Below are 17,305 nucleotides of genomic sequence, written 5' to 3' on the forward strand. Positions count from 1 at the left end.
TGGTTACGTAAGCTGGTTCTCTGCAAAGGGGGCAACACTGATGAACTTCCAGAGGCTTCTCGACTGACAAGGTGCCTGGGGGACCTGGCTGGCAGATGTGGACCCTCAGCACCAGCACAGGGTGTGATCTATGTGGGACAGTTAGCTGTCCTCGTTCTCGTTCACCTATGCCCCACACTGGCCCCGGTGGCTGAGCCCCATCTCGGCACCTGCTCCAACCACCGCCCATCCTTGTCCCAGACTGTCACTGCAGCAAGTTAATAACAGATGGCATGTCCTGCCCCCAAAATAGCAGGTTCAGTAATATTTCACAAGGTAAATTCTTAATAGAGCTGATATTCTCATGGGGCATGAGACGGACGCAGAGCGTAGGGCGTCATCACTCTTTTGACCTCTGTGCCTTCGTCGCTGTGATATCCTCAAACGTAGGACCCGGTCTGGGGAAGTCTGTCCTGCTTTCTGAGCTACTGCGTCCGAGGCTGCTTGGTCCCACCCTGCAGAGCGTCTATTTGTCTGTTACCGGTAGATATCACCGGCAGGGTTAGTGCTCCTCAGTTATTCACCGGGGAGCCCAAAAAGAAGACTGCGGCTCCTGGCTGAACGCCAACGTGACGATGCAGTCTCTACCCACCCACAGCTTCCCTGACAGTGTCACTAGACAGGGGATTCCTCGCTGGTTTCAGGAGCCACTGTGTTTCCAGGCTGCTCCTGGATGTCCTTCGACCGGGGTCCAGATCCCTAGGGAGACCCCAGCTTCCAGGCACACCGTTTCGCTCGTGCCGCCCTCTGCACAGACCTAGATTACTCATCTGCAGTGGAAATAAAACACGGGCACATGCTGGGTGCAGACATAGGATGTTCAGGACCCCACGTAAAGGTGCGCTAAAGGCAGCGGGCATCCGCGCCCGCCAGGTGGACGCGTGCACCTGCACTGACAACACGTATTTCCAAAACCGCCTCCCAGCTCTCAAGTGAGGACCGGATCGTGCACCTCCCCATCTGGGGACGGCTCAGGTCACACGGGGCCCACTCAGCAGCTCTGCCTGTAGGCAACAGCGCCCCCTGTCCTCGTCCGCTGGAACCCTGTCAAATGTTCCATTTTCAGACACAGGTCCCCCCTCATGAGGGCCTCCCAGGTGTCTTGTGGACCCCCTCGCTGCCCTGCCCCGCTCTGACCCACCCTCTCTGCAGGCCCCTGCGTGCCCATTTCCGCTGGGATGAGCAATGTGGGCCCGGCCAACAAGCCCCTGCAACAACAGGCACTTCAGAGCCCTGATCTGACCTCAAGTCTGAGCCCCGTTCCAGGCACACTGCCGTCCTCGGCACCCCATTATGGGGAGAACCCTCCGACACGCAGCACTAAACGTTCTAGACTCTTGCTCGTTTTAGTTGAGTTACAGACACCTGCCTTTTGGTTGCTCTGCCCCCTACTAACGCACTTCTACCGGAGCAGCGAGGCAGGACGGGGGGAAATAGACAAAGCCAGTTAAGCTTGACGCCATGAATCAACTCTAGCAATAATCATCATCTAGCATCATCATCACCATCAAAATGAACAAGGGACTAGAGGTTAGCGATCCAAGCTGCACTGTACCGCTAACATCTGTCCATGTGTATCCACTGCCTCATCAACTTCACAGGCTTCCAAGAGCGTATGTCCTTTTTTCCTCCCCACCCGCCGCCCCCAGGACTGTCACGCCTCCAGGCAGACTCTTGCAGGCAATTTTGATAGTTCTGCAGTCTCATCTCCGCCACTGTCCCTCTCCTGCCCCTACCCTGAGTTCATTTTAATAACGCCTGCCCCCCCTCTAAAGCTTCTCTCCAAGCTTTGCTTTACGGAGCGCCCCCACTAAGGTGCTGAGTATTGGTCAGCAGAGCCAGGAGCAGAGAAAGCCCCGAATGGGGCTGACTCTGCTTTCCCAGGACGGCCGGGGTCCTGGTCAAGGGGCGACCACTTCAATTCCCTCACGATGCCTCCCCACAGGTTTCCTAGCTCATCTCCACGGTCTTCCCTCCTCTCCTTTTCCACCAGCAGGGGGGCATCACCTGCAGCAGGATGGTGGGGCCTCTGCCTTCTGAGTCCACAGAGAGCTACAAGAAAAATACACAACCACGCCATTCTTTTTCAAAAGGACAAACAAATCTAAATTTAATCCAACTTACCCTCGTTTCCCAGGAGAAAGGGGCAGAGTGCTCATCTTGCCAAGTTATGTCCTGAAATAAAAATGCGAGAATAAATCTGAAACCCAAACCCAAACATACCCCATGCAAACATCCACCCGAGGCCACGGGGTAAGTAAGACTTAGGACGCATCCCAACTCCTGGCTTGGAGCAAGCCTGATGTTTGGATGCTCTGCATAGACTGCGCTGACCTTCTCAGTCTGGCCTCACCCTCACTTTTTTGGAGGTGGCCAGGCACGCCCCTCCCCCACCCAAAGGAGGCTCAGTGAATGAATGGGAGGGAGGCCCTGGGGGTGGGGGGGCAAAGGGGGAGGAAATCGATGACTGGGTTGTGAGCAGAAAGGGGAAGGGGCTTTACAGACTTGAGCCTCAGCTCTAGGAGGACTAGACGTTATGGGAAGATGAGGCAGCCTTCGGAGCCTCCGTTTCCTCACCTGGAAGAGGAGAATCACGCTTCCCTTGCAGGGCTGTTGTAACGATCAACATGGGAACAGAATGTCAGGCAATAACCCTCCAGCCAAAGCCAGTGCAGCTGAGCCTCCGTGCCCCCCCCGCCCCCATGTGCCCAGCAGAGATCTCGAAAGGGCCGACTGGCAACATCAATGAACATCCCCATTTAGTACAGGTGCCTACTGGTAAGGAGAGCTCTGAAGTCACCCCCACACTCCCCCGCAGCACACGATGGAAAGCCCCCTCCAGAACTGGAACTGAGAATCTGACCTCGGATCCAACATGTTTTGCACACTGGCCTGAACAAAGGAGGGGAACATCGCCTTTTCCTGGCTACCCCCTCCGAGCCCCCAGCCGTCTTCCTGTGCTACCAAACGTGTCCTCTGTGCCTGCTTCCACTGGGGATATTTTCGGAACCGAAAGTTGGGACACGCTGAAAATGGGTTAAAGTATTTTAAATTGGGACGGTCCTGGGGGCGCCTGGGTGGCTCAGTCGGTTGAGCATCCGGCTTCAACTCAGGTCACGGTCTCACAGTTTGCGAGTTCGAGCCCCATAGCGGGCTCGCCGCTGTCAGCCTGTCAGCACAGAGCCCGCTCTGTCTGTCCCTCTCCCGCTTGTGCTCTCCCCCAAAATAAATAAATATTAAAAAAAAAAAAAATTGGGACGGCCCTTGCTTAAAGCACCCCTGCTAAGAGAGGTCCTCCCCCCAGAGGTGCTCCCACCCCCAGAGTTAGGCCATCAGGCTCTGTCCCCCTCTGGGTCTGCTGATGCCCTACTTTGGTAGCAGCGCTGTCCCCACCTTAGCCTCTGGGCCGGTTTGCATTGGCCCCATGAGCCTGGCTGTCGGGGCAAAAACTACTAATGAGCTAGAACGTGGGCCACTGCCCTGCCATTTGGAGCTCCAGCTAAACCCCAGGTTTACAAACTCAGTTTACAAACTCTTGTCCCTCCAAAAACGGAAGTGGGCCACCAGGAGGAATGTGAACCAACGGGCCTTTGTGACAAGAGATAGGGGCTGCAGGCCTAGCTTCAGCGGCAGGGGATTCCTGCGTCCAGCCCAGCCTGTGTGTGCAGGGGGGTGGCTGGCGGAGGGCACGGCCGAGCCAAATGACCTGAAAGTCTCCCAAAGTCTATGAGCTCAGGAAGCTCTAAGCTCGTCCTAGAATAACAAAACAAGAAGGATTTTTTTTCCTATGTGGGGAAAGTGAAGGAGGCTCATGGCACTTACGTATCATTTATTCTGGATTTGGAGCTGTGGGGGCAAAGGAAAGGGAAATCCACTGGCAAACGTGGTCCTTCCAACCCGAGGTGGGACAGCCCGGGGGGGCCGCCCCAGTGGACAGAGGAGGTGTGCGGAGATTAACTGGGCAGGCAGAGCACAGAAGGGAGCAGACCCAGTGGCCAAGGGCATGCTGGAGCCGGACTCCCCTTATCATGGGCTATGACCTAGCCTTAAATATTAGCTACACGGCTGAGATCGGCCAAAATTAAAACACAGCTTTTGGCTTTGCAAGGAAAATGAGCGCAGACTCACAGGAGCACGGACTGAGCCGGGAGGCTGGTGAGCCAGCAGTCACCAGTGGCTGCAGCCCATGTTAGCTGAAATTCCAAGGGGGTCGAAGACAGAGAGGGGGGTCACACCGTGAACCCTCCCCAACTTGGTGTCAGGTCAACAGTCTTTTGTTTGCGGCCAGCAAGAAACTCAGTCGAGGGGCAAATTCCTTAGATTTCTGCAATCCTGAGCTCATAAAAATACTAAAACGCCTTACAAGAATAAACACGCCGAGCACAAATGTTGCGGAAGTTCTGATGTCAGCCGAGGCTGTGCGCTCCAGCGCTGGAAAGAGGCTCCCCGGGCAGCTGGATGCAAAAGGGCCTCAGAACTGCAGAGTGGCGGTGCGGGCACACACAGTGTTCTCTTTTCTTCCAGTCCTGCGATGACCGGCAGGCAACCAAAACGTGGCCAGGCACGCGCTGGTGGATGCCCACACGTGCTTTCTGTAGGGGTTGCTTGCAAGGCGCCCCCGCCAGCCCTCCTGGTGCCCAAAACCTGAAACGATCGAAGCACCAAACCACGCCTGCCGCTTAGACCACGGGATGTCATGGAGTGGGGGCTCGGTCGTGGCCCAGAGTTACCCTCACAGTCAAATTCCTCTCCACGAGGGAGGTCTGTGCCAGAGACAGCGCTGCATCTCTCTGGAAACGACTTCCTCTCTGCAGCACGGCACGGGAAGAAGCCTAGAAGTCACTAGATCCCAAAAGAGCAGGGCAAAAAGCAGAAGGGAAGCCACGGAGAGCCACAGGACACACAGCCCCTGGAAATTAACATGTGGGAGGCTCTGCTCTTCGCCACGTGGCTCCAAGGACTCCCGGATGCACAGGCACCAACTAGTCTTTCCTCTGACATCCCAGAGGCCCTGGTTCGCTCTTGCTGGAAAATATTCACCCAATGTAATGTTCACCTCCCAATGGAGAAAGTACTTTAAAAAAAATAAATAAATAAATAAGAATGTCTATTCTCTGCCTGTAGTACCAGAACGCATATTTGCACAAAATCTCCGGCATTTACTTTACTGTTTGGGAAAAGAATGGAGGCCGGAGTGTTTTAAGATCTCTGTGGGGCCCCCCTTTCGGAGGCCGCAGTCAGCCGTGGGCCGGAGTGGGCTCGCGCCAACCCATGCAGAAGTGGACTGTGAGACGTTTAGGGATTTTTGAACCTGGTGTTAAACATAGCCATTGCTATTATTATTTTTTTTTTAATTTTTTTTTAACGTTTATTTATTTTTGAGACAGAGAGAGACAGAGCATGAACGGGGGAGGGGCAGAGAGAGGGAGACACAGAATCTGAAACAGGCTCCAGGCTCTGAGCAGTCAGCACAGAGCCCGACGCGGGGCTCGAACTCACGGGCCGCGAGATCATGACCTGAGCCGAAGTCGGCCGCTCAACTGACTGAGCCACCCAGGCGCCCCAGCCATTGCTATTATTAAAAGAATTAGGGGCGCCTGGGTGGCTCAGTCGGTTAAGCATCTGACTTCGGCTCAGATCATGATCTCACGAAGCAGCCACCTGAACAGATGCTCGAACACCGGTACGCACGGCCGAGTTACGTGCGCGGGAGCCAGAACGTGAAAACAACGCAAACGTCCGTCAACAGATGAACACACAAAATGGGACAAACACATCCGGTAGCAGAATACTACTCAGCTTTCAAAAGGAAGGAAATTCTGAATCAGGCTACAACCTGGATGAATCCTGAAGACATTCTGCTAAATGAACGTGCCAGTCACCCAAGGGCAGATGTCATATGCCAGCTATTTGAGGTACCCAGACGAGGCAAATTCACGGAGACAGGAAGGAGAATAGAGCTCACCAGGGGGGCAGCTGGAATGGGAAATCATTGTTTAAAGGATTCAAAGTTTCTTTTTTTTTTTTTTAATGTTTACTTATTTTGAGAGAGAGAGAGGCAGAGAGAGAGAGAGAGAGAGAGGGAGAGAGAGAATCCCAAGCAGGCACCACCCTTTCAGTGCAGAGCCTGACGCAGGGCTCCATCCCACGAACTGTGAGATCATGACCTGAGTGGAAATCAAGAGTTACTCTTAACCGACTGAGCCGCCCAAGCAGCCCTGGATTCGGAGTTTCTGACGGGCGATGGTAAAGTTCTAGAAACGGAGAGTGCTAATGGCTGCACAGCAGTGCGAATATACTAAACGTATACTTAAAAATGGTTAGAAGGGTCCATTTTATGTTATGTATATTCTCCCACAATAAAGAGATCTGAAAAGGCTACGTACTAGATGAGTCCAACTGTATGAGTTCTGGAAAAGGCAAAATTACAAAGACAGTAAAAAGACCTGTGGTTGCTGGAGTTCGAGAGAGGGCAGAGCGCAGAGGATTTAAGAGCAATGAAAACACTCCATACCATATACTGTAGCGATGGATCCTGTTCTCAAAACCTACAGAATGTGCCCCATCAAGAATAAACCCCAATGTCAACCACAGGCTTTGGGCAACGACGACGTGTCGAGCAGGCTCATCCACTGTAAAAAACGTTCCACTCTGGCGGCCGATGTTGACAGTGGGGGGGTGGCTGTGCACGTGTGGAGGGAGGGGTTTTCCACTCGTTTTGCTAAGAACCTATCTCTAAAAAATAAAATCTGTTTTTCAAAAAAAAAAAATGTCCCCCCTGAAAAAAAAAAAACCCTACAAAAGTCAAGAATGCTCAAAACTCATCACTTCCTAATTAATTACCGTGGTGCCTCTGGCTACTACCTATGGTCTTCGGGTTAAAAGTCGTGGTCAGAGAATGATTTCTCTGTGAAAGTCATGACTATTCTAAAATTATTCCGGAATGAGAAACTCTGGACTTAAAATTGACTTCAAGTATGGTGAAATTTTACAAATATCAACCTTTCCTCTTAATGAACCGGGTTAGACACTACTGAGCATTTATTCTTTTGTAACTTTCTTTCTGCTTTCAGGGCCAGTGAATTTTATCGTTGCGTCTCAAGCGTGTGGGGCCGATGGCACCTGTGGACAGCACTGTCTGCATTGGGTGTCCCTTAGGTCCTCTACAGGCCCACCCTAAGAAGGAGGCCGACCCGGAGGCACGGGCTATCTGAGGTGGCCTCTGATCTCCCACCGCACAAGGCCAGGCCACTAGGGGCCAGCAGACAGGAAGCCGCACCTTTCCTGGAACATCTGAAAAACCGTTTCCGAGACCCTGCAGCACTTGGGAGGTCTAGGCTACACCCTGGGCCTCTCTGAAGGCTGGGGGCCTGTCTGCCACCTTGGCCCGAACAAACTGCACCCTCTCTGTGGCAGGCACACCTGTCCCAGGTATTCGATGGGAATGGCTCCTTCCCATGTGCCTGGGGTTCATGCAGGCCCCGATCACAGACACCAGACTCCAGACGCTCTCGAGGGGGCCTGTACCCCAGCCGTTCCCGGGCCTGACTGTAAATTGGCATCCCCTAGGGTGCTGTTACAACCGGCAGAACCTGTAGGTCCCATCTGCCCCAGTTTTACAACGCTAACAACTCCCTAGGTAATTCTAATGTCGCCGTTCCACGGGGCGGCTTACCTGGTTCCGCTCGCCATGAGACACCAGGCTCCCCGCACATCGTGAGCGTTTGGCCGCAGGGCCACCCCAGGCTGCCCGTGCCTGCGGACCTCCGGGGCGCAGGGGCCCGCCTCTGTCTGCCCAGTCCACACCACGGGCAGCGGTGCCCTCGGTCACTACTGCCAGGTGGCTCTCATCATCCCCAGACAGGACCTCCTCCCAAACCCACCCAGGGTTCAAGCTGCTCTCACGAGAAGCCCGGGGCTTCTGGGCCAGCTCTCTCCCATCCTACTCTGGAGCAAGGCGAGATCAGGGCTCTGCGCATTAGTATAATCACCCGAGGCAAATGAACAGTCTCCTGATATGCTGCAAGGCTCCAGCATAATGCAATTCGCATTTGAAAACATTCGTTCCCTTATTCCTCCATATGCATTCAAAGATGACCTACGAAACGAGTGCGGCTGCATTTCTAACGACGCTGTTGCATACCTACGAGAAGTATGCAACCGTTACGGACGAAACACTCTCATTTGTTGGAGTCAGAACGTCCTCAGAATGTAAGAACACGGTGCACGATTGGCTCAATTTCAGTGCCGACGGGAGTTAGAATCCCAACCACCGAGCATCCCAGAAATAGATGTGCTCCTTGAGTAATTCAAAAGCAGTGTCAGGATCCCGGAACGTGGCAAGGTGCTCACTGGAACCACACGTCGTCACTGTGCTCCTGAAGTCCCTAAATTAGAGGAGATTCTGGTTGACAGATGGTGGCATCTTGACTTAAAGGTAAAAAATTTAAACTGTGAGATACCACAGGTCGGAGAAATCAGGCTCAGCCGGCAGAGCCTGGAGAAGGGGACAGAAACTCCCCTCTGTCGCTGACTGTTGCGGCCCTCTAGTGATGTCACGTGGTCTGGGCTTCCCGGCACATCCAGCACGGAGCACATTGTCCCTGGGGAGCTGTTCCGTGTCAGCAGCAGCACGGTAGAAGCGGGTGAGACAATCCCACTCCGTGGTATGCAACCAAACAAGTTGAAAACCTACATCCGCACAGAAACCGGCACGCGGATGTTTACAGCAGCTTCACTCGTAATTTCCAAGACTTGGAAGCAACGGAGATGTCCCTCAGCAGGTGCATGATAAGTACACCGCGGTTCCCCCAGACAATGGGTTGTTATTCGGCGCTACAAAGAAATGAGCTATCAAGCTGTGAAAGGGCCTGCGACGCGTATTACTCAATGACAGAAGCCAATCTGAAAATGCTACAGACTCTACGGCTCCAACTACGTGACATTCTGGAAAAGGCCAAACTATGGAGACAGTACCGAGAGCGGGGCGTGGGGATGGGAGGGATGACCGGGCGGAGCACAGGATGTTTAGGGCGGTAAACTATGCCGTATGATGGCTACGTGTTGTCATACGTTTGGCCTGACCCACTGAACGCTCCCAAGAGTCAGCCCCGATGTAAAATACTGACTCTGGCGGATGCTGATGCATCAGTGCGGGTTCATCCAAGGTAACAGGTGCACCACTCTGAGCGGGGCTGTTGGGGGGGGGGCGGTGCAGGTGCTGTGTGTACGTGGGGCAGGGAGAATACAAGAAATCTCTACTTTCTGCTCAGTTTTGCTCTCAACCTAAAACTGCTCTAGAAAACAAAGTTTACTTTAAAAAAAAAAAAAACAAAACAGGGGAGTGAGGAAGAAGAACGATTAAAATATGCCCTTTTTTTCAACCAACGCCTTCTTTTTAGGGACCATTATTTATCTATTTATGGAATCGATGCTTTTCCCTCTGACTTGTCATATATTTAACTCTGCTGAGATAGAAGGGTTTCCATAAACGCAAGGACAAAACTGCAGTCCCCACAACAGAAAGGCAGCTAGGACTGAACTAGCAGGCAGGTTCCACAGGGAATACAAAGTCAGACATGAAAGCTGGGTGCCATGGCGGTAATGCGAGCAGGGGGAGGTGGAAGAGAGTTTGAAGGCAACAGACAGAAAGGTCTAGGGGCACCTGGGTGGCTCAGTGTGTTAAGCATCCGACTTCGGCTCAAGTCATCATCTCATGGTTCCTGAGTTCGAGCCCAGTGTCGGGTTCTCTGCTGTCAGCACAGAGCCTGCTTCAGATCCTGTGTCTCCCTCTCTCTCTGCCCCTCCCCAGCTTGTTCTCTCTCTCTCTCAAAAATAAATAAACATTAAAACATTTAAAAAAAAAGACAGGTCTGGTCTTTATTATTTAAAAAAAACAAAAACAAAAACAAAAGGATTTTCTTCTCCAGAATTAAAGGACTCTCTTGAGATTGTGAAAATGACTCCTGTCAATGAGACAGGACTCCAGACCTGCCCACATGCTTCCCAGCTCTGCCCCACCCCTTCCCTGCACACCCTGCCACAGGAGCCAGGGAGAGGACCACAGGCTCCCTTAGCTCCCAGGGCCCACCTGCTCAGTACCCTTCCTCTCCTACGTGGGGTAGCAGGCCAGGTGCTAATCCCGGCAAAGAACCTTCCCAAAGGGGAGGCGTGCAGCGGAGGCCCAGCAGCCTCCCCCTCGCAGCCCAGGAAACGGATCTGAACTCAGGGCCACATTCTCAACTCCTGCCCAGAGCCGGGGCACAGAAACCCAGGTCCCAGGATGCGAAAAGCCACGTGGACCCTGTCATCTTTTCTAAAAAATGCATGGCTCTACCAGACAGAAGGTGGGAATCGTAATTACACATTCCACCTTCCTTAAAGAACAAATCCCAAATACTGAGAAAGCAACTCTCAGATTTCCCCCTTATTTTTTTAGTTTCTTATTTTTTATTTTCTGCCAAAGGCTGAAACAAGAAAAGACCAAACTGCTCGAGGGGAAGGGTCAGAGGGGTCCGCGCACGTTACGGGTCCGCTGTCAGGCCATCACGTATCCAACCTCAAACCTGATGAAGGTGTTAGTACTTGAGGAAAGTTCTAGAAGGACACTACCAACCGCTTCACAATGCTGCTCCTGCATGGTTTGGATTTCTTAACAGTAACGTACAGGTACACGATTTTACGTATTTTGTAACAATTTAATTAGTTAATTTTTTTAAAAACACAAGCAAGGGGTGCCTGGCTGGCTCCGTCAGCAGAGTGTGTGGCTCTTGATCTAAGGGTCATTGAGTTCGGGCCCTAAGTTGGGTATTGCGGTTACTAAGAAAAATAAATAAACTTAACAAAAAAAAAAAAGAAAAAACCTAGGCTGGCCAGCCCGGACCCTGAGGAGGAGGAAAAAGCCCCGAGGACGCTGAGCACAGACAGCAGCTTCACCAGGTTTGCCGAACCGGGATGTTCCATGCTGACCCCCTGGCCTCGGAGCCCCCCCCCCCCCCCGCAATCACTTCTGGGAAAGGCTGGGAGCAAGAGCGAGAGGGGTGGGGGAGGGGGGGTTGGCAAGGCATGGACCCCCAGAGGCCCGAGAAGGGCAGGCCATGCAGGGGGTGTCAAGGGAGTCAGGGAGGCCAAGGCTCAGCCCCAGAAAAGGAGGTGAAGGCGGAGGGGGGCGAGGGGGCAGCCAGCCAGCCCCCAGATCCCTGTGGGAGGGGGCCGGAGGCGGGTGCCCAGGAGGGACACTTCCTTCCCACAGCGGCTGGTCTTGCTCAGCTGTTCGAGAGGGGGTGGCGCTGTGTGGCCCCAGGGCCCTAAACCTCTGTGTTCTGCAACGTGCAAAATCCAGATCAGGGTCGCGGGGGGCTGGCACACGGCAACACCCTTCCTACCCAGCTTCACCTACTTTACGCGAGGCGGGAGGCACAAGTGGGTCCGGGAGAAGTCAACACACCAAATTTCCAGGCTTACCTGCTGGGTCCCTGTGTGGAGCCTAGAATGTGACCCAGATCCTGCGAGACGGGTGGCAAGGGGTTTGGGAGTGGTCGAAAACATTCAGCTTTTGGGTTTTTTTTCTCCCCCCTACTTGATAACGGGAAGCAGCAGAAGCAGACTGAGTGATCTCGAAAACCTTCTAAAACGAAGACCTCTCATCTCCCAGAGTAAGCCATTCCCCAGACTTTACTGCTAAAGGATGGCAGGGGAAGTCGGACTGCGAAAGGCATCCGCTTGCAAACACGCCTTAACGTTCATACCACGTACGGGACCAGAGGGGCATGTCCCAGCATCTATGTCGCTCCAAGGCAGGACTGCCACTCATTTCATGGAGGGAGACCTATGCCCTGAGCAGGGGTCGCCTTGCTGGTGACACGGCCGGAATGGAAGCCAGGTCTGGGGACACTCCGTTTCTTTTGCTAGGAGAGACGTATGCCGCCAGCAGGAGCTCCAGATTCTCTGACAGGAGCTGCTTGGGGACAGGATGGGGGGCAGGAGGGGCTGGAGGCCTTATGTGGAAACTGTACGAAGATCATATGTCCGAGGGGGGAGTTTTTAAAGGAGGTGGTGAAAATTACGGGCAGCCTAAGCAGTCCTAAAGCCAGAGGGCCTCTAGTTTCTAACATAATAGGCTGAGAAACATTTGCCGAATTGAGTCCCAAGGAAGTAAAAACTGAAAACTGACGGGTCCCCTCCTGGCCAATGCACAAAGGCAGCCAATCTCCTCCTGCGCCAGGCTGGTCATCCCGGCAAGGGTGGGGATCTGAGCCCTGGTCTTCTCTCTGTACAGACAGTGAGGGTAAAAATGAACACAGATGCCACAGTGCTGAACAGTCCTACACAGAGCAGTCCCCCCTGACCATACTCGTGGCCACCAAAATCGATGGCCATCATTATGCAATCAGGTTTCAGAGCGCCTGGGTGGCTCAGTCACTTAAGCGTCTGACTTCGGCTCAGGTCATGATCTCACGGTTCCGGAGTTCTGGCCTCATGTCAGGCTCTGTGCTGACAGCTCGGAGCCTGGAGCCTGCTTTGGAGTCTGTGTCTCCCTCTCTCTCTGCCCCTCCCCTGTTCACGCTCTGTTGAATGCTCTCTCAAAAATAAATGAACATTAAAAAAAATGTGTGTATATAAATACCTATCTATCTATCTATATTTACACACACACACACACACACACACACACACACACACACACAATCAGGTTTCTAATGACTAGACGCTGGTCACATAAGACTTAAAATGTGGGATACAAAAATGTTACTGGCAATGGGGGACAGGGTATTCAGAGAAACAGGTGATGTCCTTGTCTTTCAGGGTAGCTGAAAGGGTGGGGTGGCACAATCTGAGGCTGATGTGACCGCCGATCCGGAGACAGGCCACATCATGGCCAGGCTGTGGACAGAGCAAACCAAAGCTTCAAATACATGCCCCAAAGCACAGCACCAGAGCCCCCCAGGACAGAGCTCCCTCTCACGTGGACAACTCTGACTGGACAACCCCGACTGGACAACCCCAGGCTTAGCAGCAGCAAGAATATGTTTATTTCATAATAATGATTTTTGTAAGTGGAAACAGAGACTGGCTAATACAGTTGCCGCTTGAACAGCACCGGGGTTAGGGACACCTGTGCAGTTAAAAATCCACATGTAATCTTCCAACTCCCCCAAAACTTAACTAATAGCTTACTATCGACCAGAAGCCTTGCCGATCACATCAGCAGTCGATTAACATGTATTTCGTGAGTTATGTGTGTTTACCGTATTCTTCCAAGAGAGTAAGAGAAAAGAAAACGTTATGCAGAAATTCCTAAGGAAGAGAAGACACATTTACAGGACTGCGCTGATCAGGAAAAAAATCTGCATATAAATGGACCCACGCGCTTCAAACCCATGTTGGTCAAGGGTCAATGGCATTCTCACCGTCTTGTAAGCCCACAGGCCCTTCGTGGACATTTGCTCTCTACTCATCCTGTTAATGTCACTTCCATCGCAAAGGTGAGAACGCTGAAACTCAGAGAGGTCTGTGATTTCACCCTGGTCAAAAAGCTGGGGGAGCCAAAACTCAAGACTGACTGCAAAGCCCAGAGTCCTCCTACTTCAGCCTTAGGAAACGGCCTCAAAAGCCAGGAGGCCAGTGATCTTTCACTGAAGTACTAAAAATAGTCCCTGCTCATCGTCTAGGGTCAGACAGCAGCTCCAGAGAGAGCTGATTCACCCAAAGCACCCAGCCATCAGAGGTCTGTCTGTAGATTGTAGATGTGGGGCAGGGAGTGCGGGGGGGGAGTTGAGAGGGTAGGACGCTGGAGGGCCCTGGAGAGCATTCTCCCCCATTCCATGATTGGCTGCCGAGGCCCCTGGGACACCAGAAGACAGATCAAGTGGGAAGGGACAGAGTGCCCTACTCACTCTGGTTTAGGGCCCTTCTGGACAAACCTGGGTCACCTATTTGGGCCACTCTGTCTGGCAGCCTACCCACGGTCACTCCCCACCCCGTCTCCATCCATCGTCCCTTGTGTCTAGGAGCCAGCCCTCTCCATGAACAGCTCTCCTCCTGGACCACCAACTAGTCTGGGGCCAACCTCCTGCCAGGTCTCGGGAAATGCATTTTAAACCCCCTAGTCCCATTAATCCACACAGCCACCACAGGCAAAAATACCCCACGGGCCATGTTCCTAAGTACCCCTCCTCTAATTCGGTGTCTCCTGTCTCTCTGCCCATCTGCGCTAAAGTTGGTCAGAGCCATGTCAGGGCACGTTCCCAGCCCGTTTTGTAAAGCTGAGTTCAAGTGTAAAAAGCAGGGCAGGTTTGCTCCTGGAGAAGCGTGCAGGTCCCACACTGAACAGTTCCAATTGCTTTTAAATCACACTGGGTTTACAGACTCAGAAACAGCTCAGTCTGGTACCCAGTTAAGGAACTGGAGCACAAAATGAACTTGGCCACATCTTTCCTTATCAGTGATACTGAGCCCTTATACGGCAAGGGCCTTTTAATGATGAGCAGGCATGCGGGTATTCTTAGCCGGACACCAAGCTAAGGAAAAATGACAGTCACTCTCCAACATCTGTTAAATACTTACAAGTTTACTTCCTCTCATATGTACTTACTCATGACTTTTCCAAAGAGAGAATGCATGTGTTTTCATCGCTCGAACCTGAGCACACACACTTGCAAACATTTGCATACACATGCGGATTTTCACACGGAAAATGTTTCAGCTCTCAAATACATTTTGAACCTATATTTTCATGCCTCCAGTTTACCACACCCTTGTTTTTCCTGGCAAAGCCTTCAGAGTTTCAAGTGCAATGGAGACTTTTCTTTGAATTCAGTCAGAAGAAGGCAGTGGTGCCAGCGCCTTTCACACATCCCTCACATGTAAGTGGGTTTATGACCGCAAACATTTTGTACTAATAAATGTCTCAGCACACCCAAGTCTGAAAATCAGATTTAGAACTCGCCGTCCTTTCCTTCCCCAATCCACGACACCCTCCGAAAAAGTTGCCAAGCGCAGCACCCCTCCTTGAGGCTCACAGCCTTAACAAATGCGGGTTTCATTTGTATACTTCTTTTTATACTTCTAGCTCCTTTTGACTTCGCCCTTCATGGTAAAAGTTCAGTGTGAAAGGCCAGCCAGCCACAGTGCCAATTCTAATGGCACCAAAGAGGCTTCAGTGGAACAAACAAAGAAGGAGAAAAAGAAGAAAAGAAAAAGACCAAGTTTCCAAGCGGCACTGAACACCCAGGCCTCCGTCACTTAGAAGGGGGCATCCCTGAGTTTTTTCCTGTATGGTTTACAGTGTTTCTCTCCTCTAGAAGTGTGGGCACAGTGTCCAGATCAGAGATGCAGACATGCCCTTATATGTAGCAAAGGCTTGCTGGAGCCCATTTAAACTCATCCCGTAGTTTCTTGATGGAAAAACGGGGCTCTGTGCTCACCCCAAACCAAAGCTGCACAGCGTGCTCACCCGGAAAACATTTTAGGGAAACATCTTCGGTTTTGCCTCCTAACCCTGGAAGGCACCTCTTCCTTCTCCTTATCTTGCTTGACAATTTCACCTGCCCCATACAGCTCATCACAAATATTAACATTAATACATAGAACTTTCTGAGTGCCTTCCCTGGCAGGCACGGGGTGGGTATCATTATCTCCGGTTTACACCAGGAAGGGGGGTGGGGACTGAGGCTCTAGGAGGTTAAGTCACCCATGGCCATACAGCCAAGTAGCAAAGTGGATCAGAACTCAGGCTTGGCTGGCTGAAAATTCCTTGCTGTTTCCACTCTGGTCCGCCTCGCTTAAGAGCAGCCGCCTATGGCTCGGAGAAGTCTCTGGATCCGGTGAGGCCCAGCAGAGCAAGTCTAGATGGAGGGTCTTTAAAGACCCCCTCCTCACGGCGATTCTCAAACTCCCCCTGGGGAGCCCCTAGCCCCGCGCCCCCGGCCCTGGGACGCCCCTCGCGCCCACTCCCATCTCCGCGCCTTCTTGCCAGCCCGGACCCCCGCGACCTGCAGGGGCCACGAGGGGAGGGGAGAGGGTCCCCGGCCCCGCCCGCACCTACCTCGTCCCCGAAGCGCACCACCTTCTGGCCCGTGGGCCCGCGCAGGCCGGGGAAGCGCGCCAGCTCCTCGGAGTCCCCAGGGTCCCCAGGGGCGCGGGGCGCCGGGGCGCCCGGCCCCACCAGGCACCGGTCGATGATCTCGTCCTGCTGTGCGGGCGGCAGCCGCGCCCACTCGGGCCCGTACTTCTCGCGGATCTTCTCCTTGTCCTGCATGATCTTCCTGGCCATGGGGCTCAGCGACGAGAAGTAGGTGAAGCGCTTCCGCTCCCGGTCGTCCAGAGGCCGGTTCCCGCTCATGACCGCCGAGCGCGAGGCCGCGATCGCCGCCGCCATCGACGCCATGCCCGGCCTGCCCGCCGCTCCCCCCACCCGCGCCCCTCCCCGCGCCGCGCCGCCCCCGCAGCCCGGAGCCCCGCCCCGCGAGCCCCGCCCCCTCCCCGCCCGCGAGCGCGGCGCCCTTCCGCCCCCAGCCCCGCCCCCGCGCCCGCCCGACCCGGGAACCCCGCGGCCCCGGGAATCGCCCTCCGCGCCCGCACCCCCGGGGACGCCGCCCTCCCGCACACCCGACAGGACCCTGCCCCCCGAGCACGGCCACCCCCGGGAACCCCGCCCCCCGACAAACTCCCCGTCCCTGAAACCCCTCGCCTCGCACCCCCGCGTACCCCCGCTCTCCCGACACCCCCGAGGACCCTGCCTCTCGAGCCCGCCCTCCGCAACCTCCCCGCCCTCGGGCACTCCGCCCTCCGCGCCCGCCCAATTCTGGGAACCCCGCGCACCCCTAACTCCGAGTACTCCGCGCTCCGCCCCCTCCCGGCCCGGGGGAGCCCCGCGACCTCACGCTAGCCCCCCGCGGTACCCCGCCCTCTCCACCCCGACCCCCGAGAACCCCGCCCACCGAGCCCGCCCCACCACGGGAACCCCGCCTCCGAACCCGCCCACTGCCGGGGATCCTGCCCACCGCCCCCTCTCGCGAACCCCACCCTCCGCGCCCCCCACTCCCGGAACCCCGCCCTCCACGCCACTCTATCGGGCCTTTATTGCTCTCGTGCTTTCCTGCCGCTCCCCCACTTTTCAGGGCTCCCCTTGGGCTGCTCAGCAGATGGCGGGCGCGCCCCCAAGTCCGCGGCCCGCGGTCTGACGGGGTTGCTGGTGGTGACCGCCATAGCGCCACGTGGTCACTTGTTTGACAAAGGAAAGTTTTCTCCCTCCCGTGTGCCAAGA

The 17,305-nt window shown here is 54.2% G+C and overlaps 1 protein-coding gene across 1 annotated transcript in view; it reads right to left on the reverse strand.

Annotated features, from left to right (window-relative positions):
• Positions 1-16,474, reverse strand: part of CD2H1orf198 (chromosome D2 C1orf198 homolog) — a 30,779-nt gene extending 14,305 nt beyond the window's left edge. Inside the window, exons 1-2 of the mRNA XM_060642791.3 lie at positions 16,085-16,474; positions 2,164-2,214 (exon numbers count right to left, since the gene is read on the reverse strand). Of these exons, the coding sequence (XP_060498774.1) occupies positions 2,164-2,214; positions 16,085-16,426 (393 nt within the window). The 5' untranslated portion in view covers positions 16,427-16,474. The remainder of the gene's footprint in view (positions 1-2,163; positions 2,215-16,084) is intronic.
• Positions 16,475-17,305: the final 831 nt, after the last annotated feature.

Source organism: Panthera onca, chromosome D2, assembly GCF_046562875.1.
Source record: "Panthera onca isolate mPanOnc1 chromosome D2, mPanOnc1 haplotype 2, whole genome shotgun sequence".
Taxonomy (NCBI): Eukaryota; Metazoa; Chordata; class Mammalia; order Carnivora; family Felidae; genus Panthera; species Panthera onca.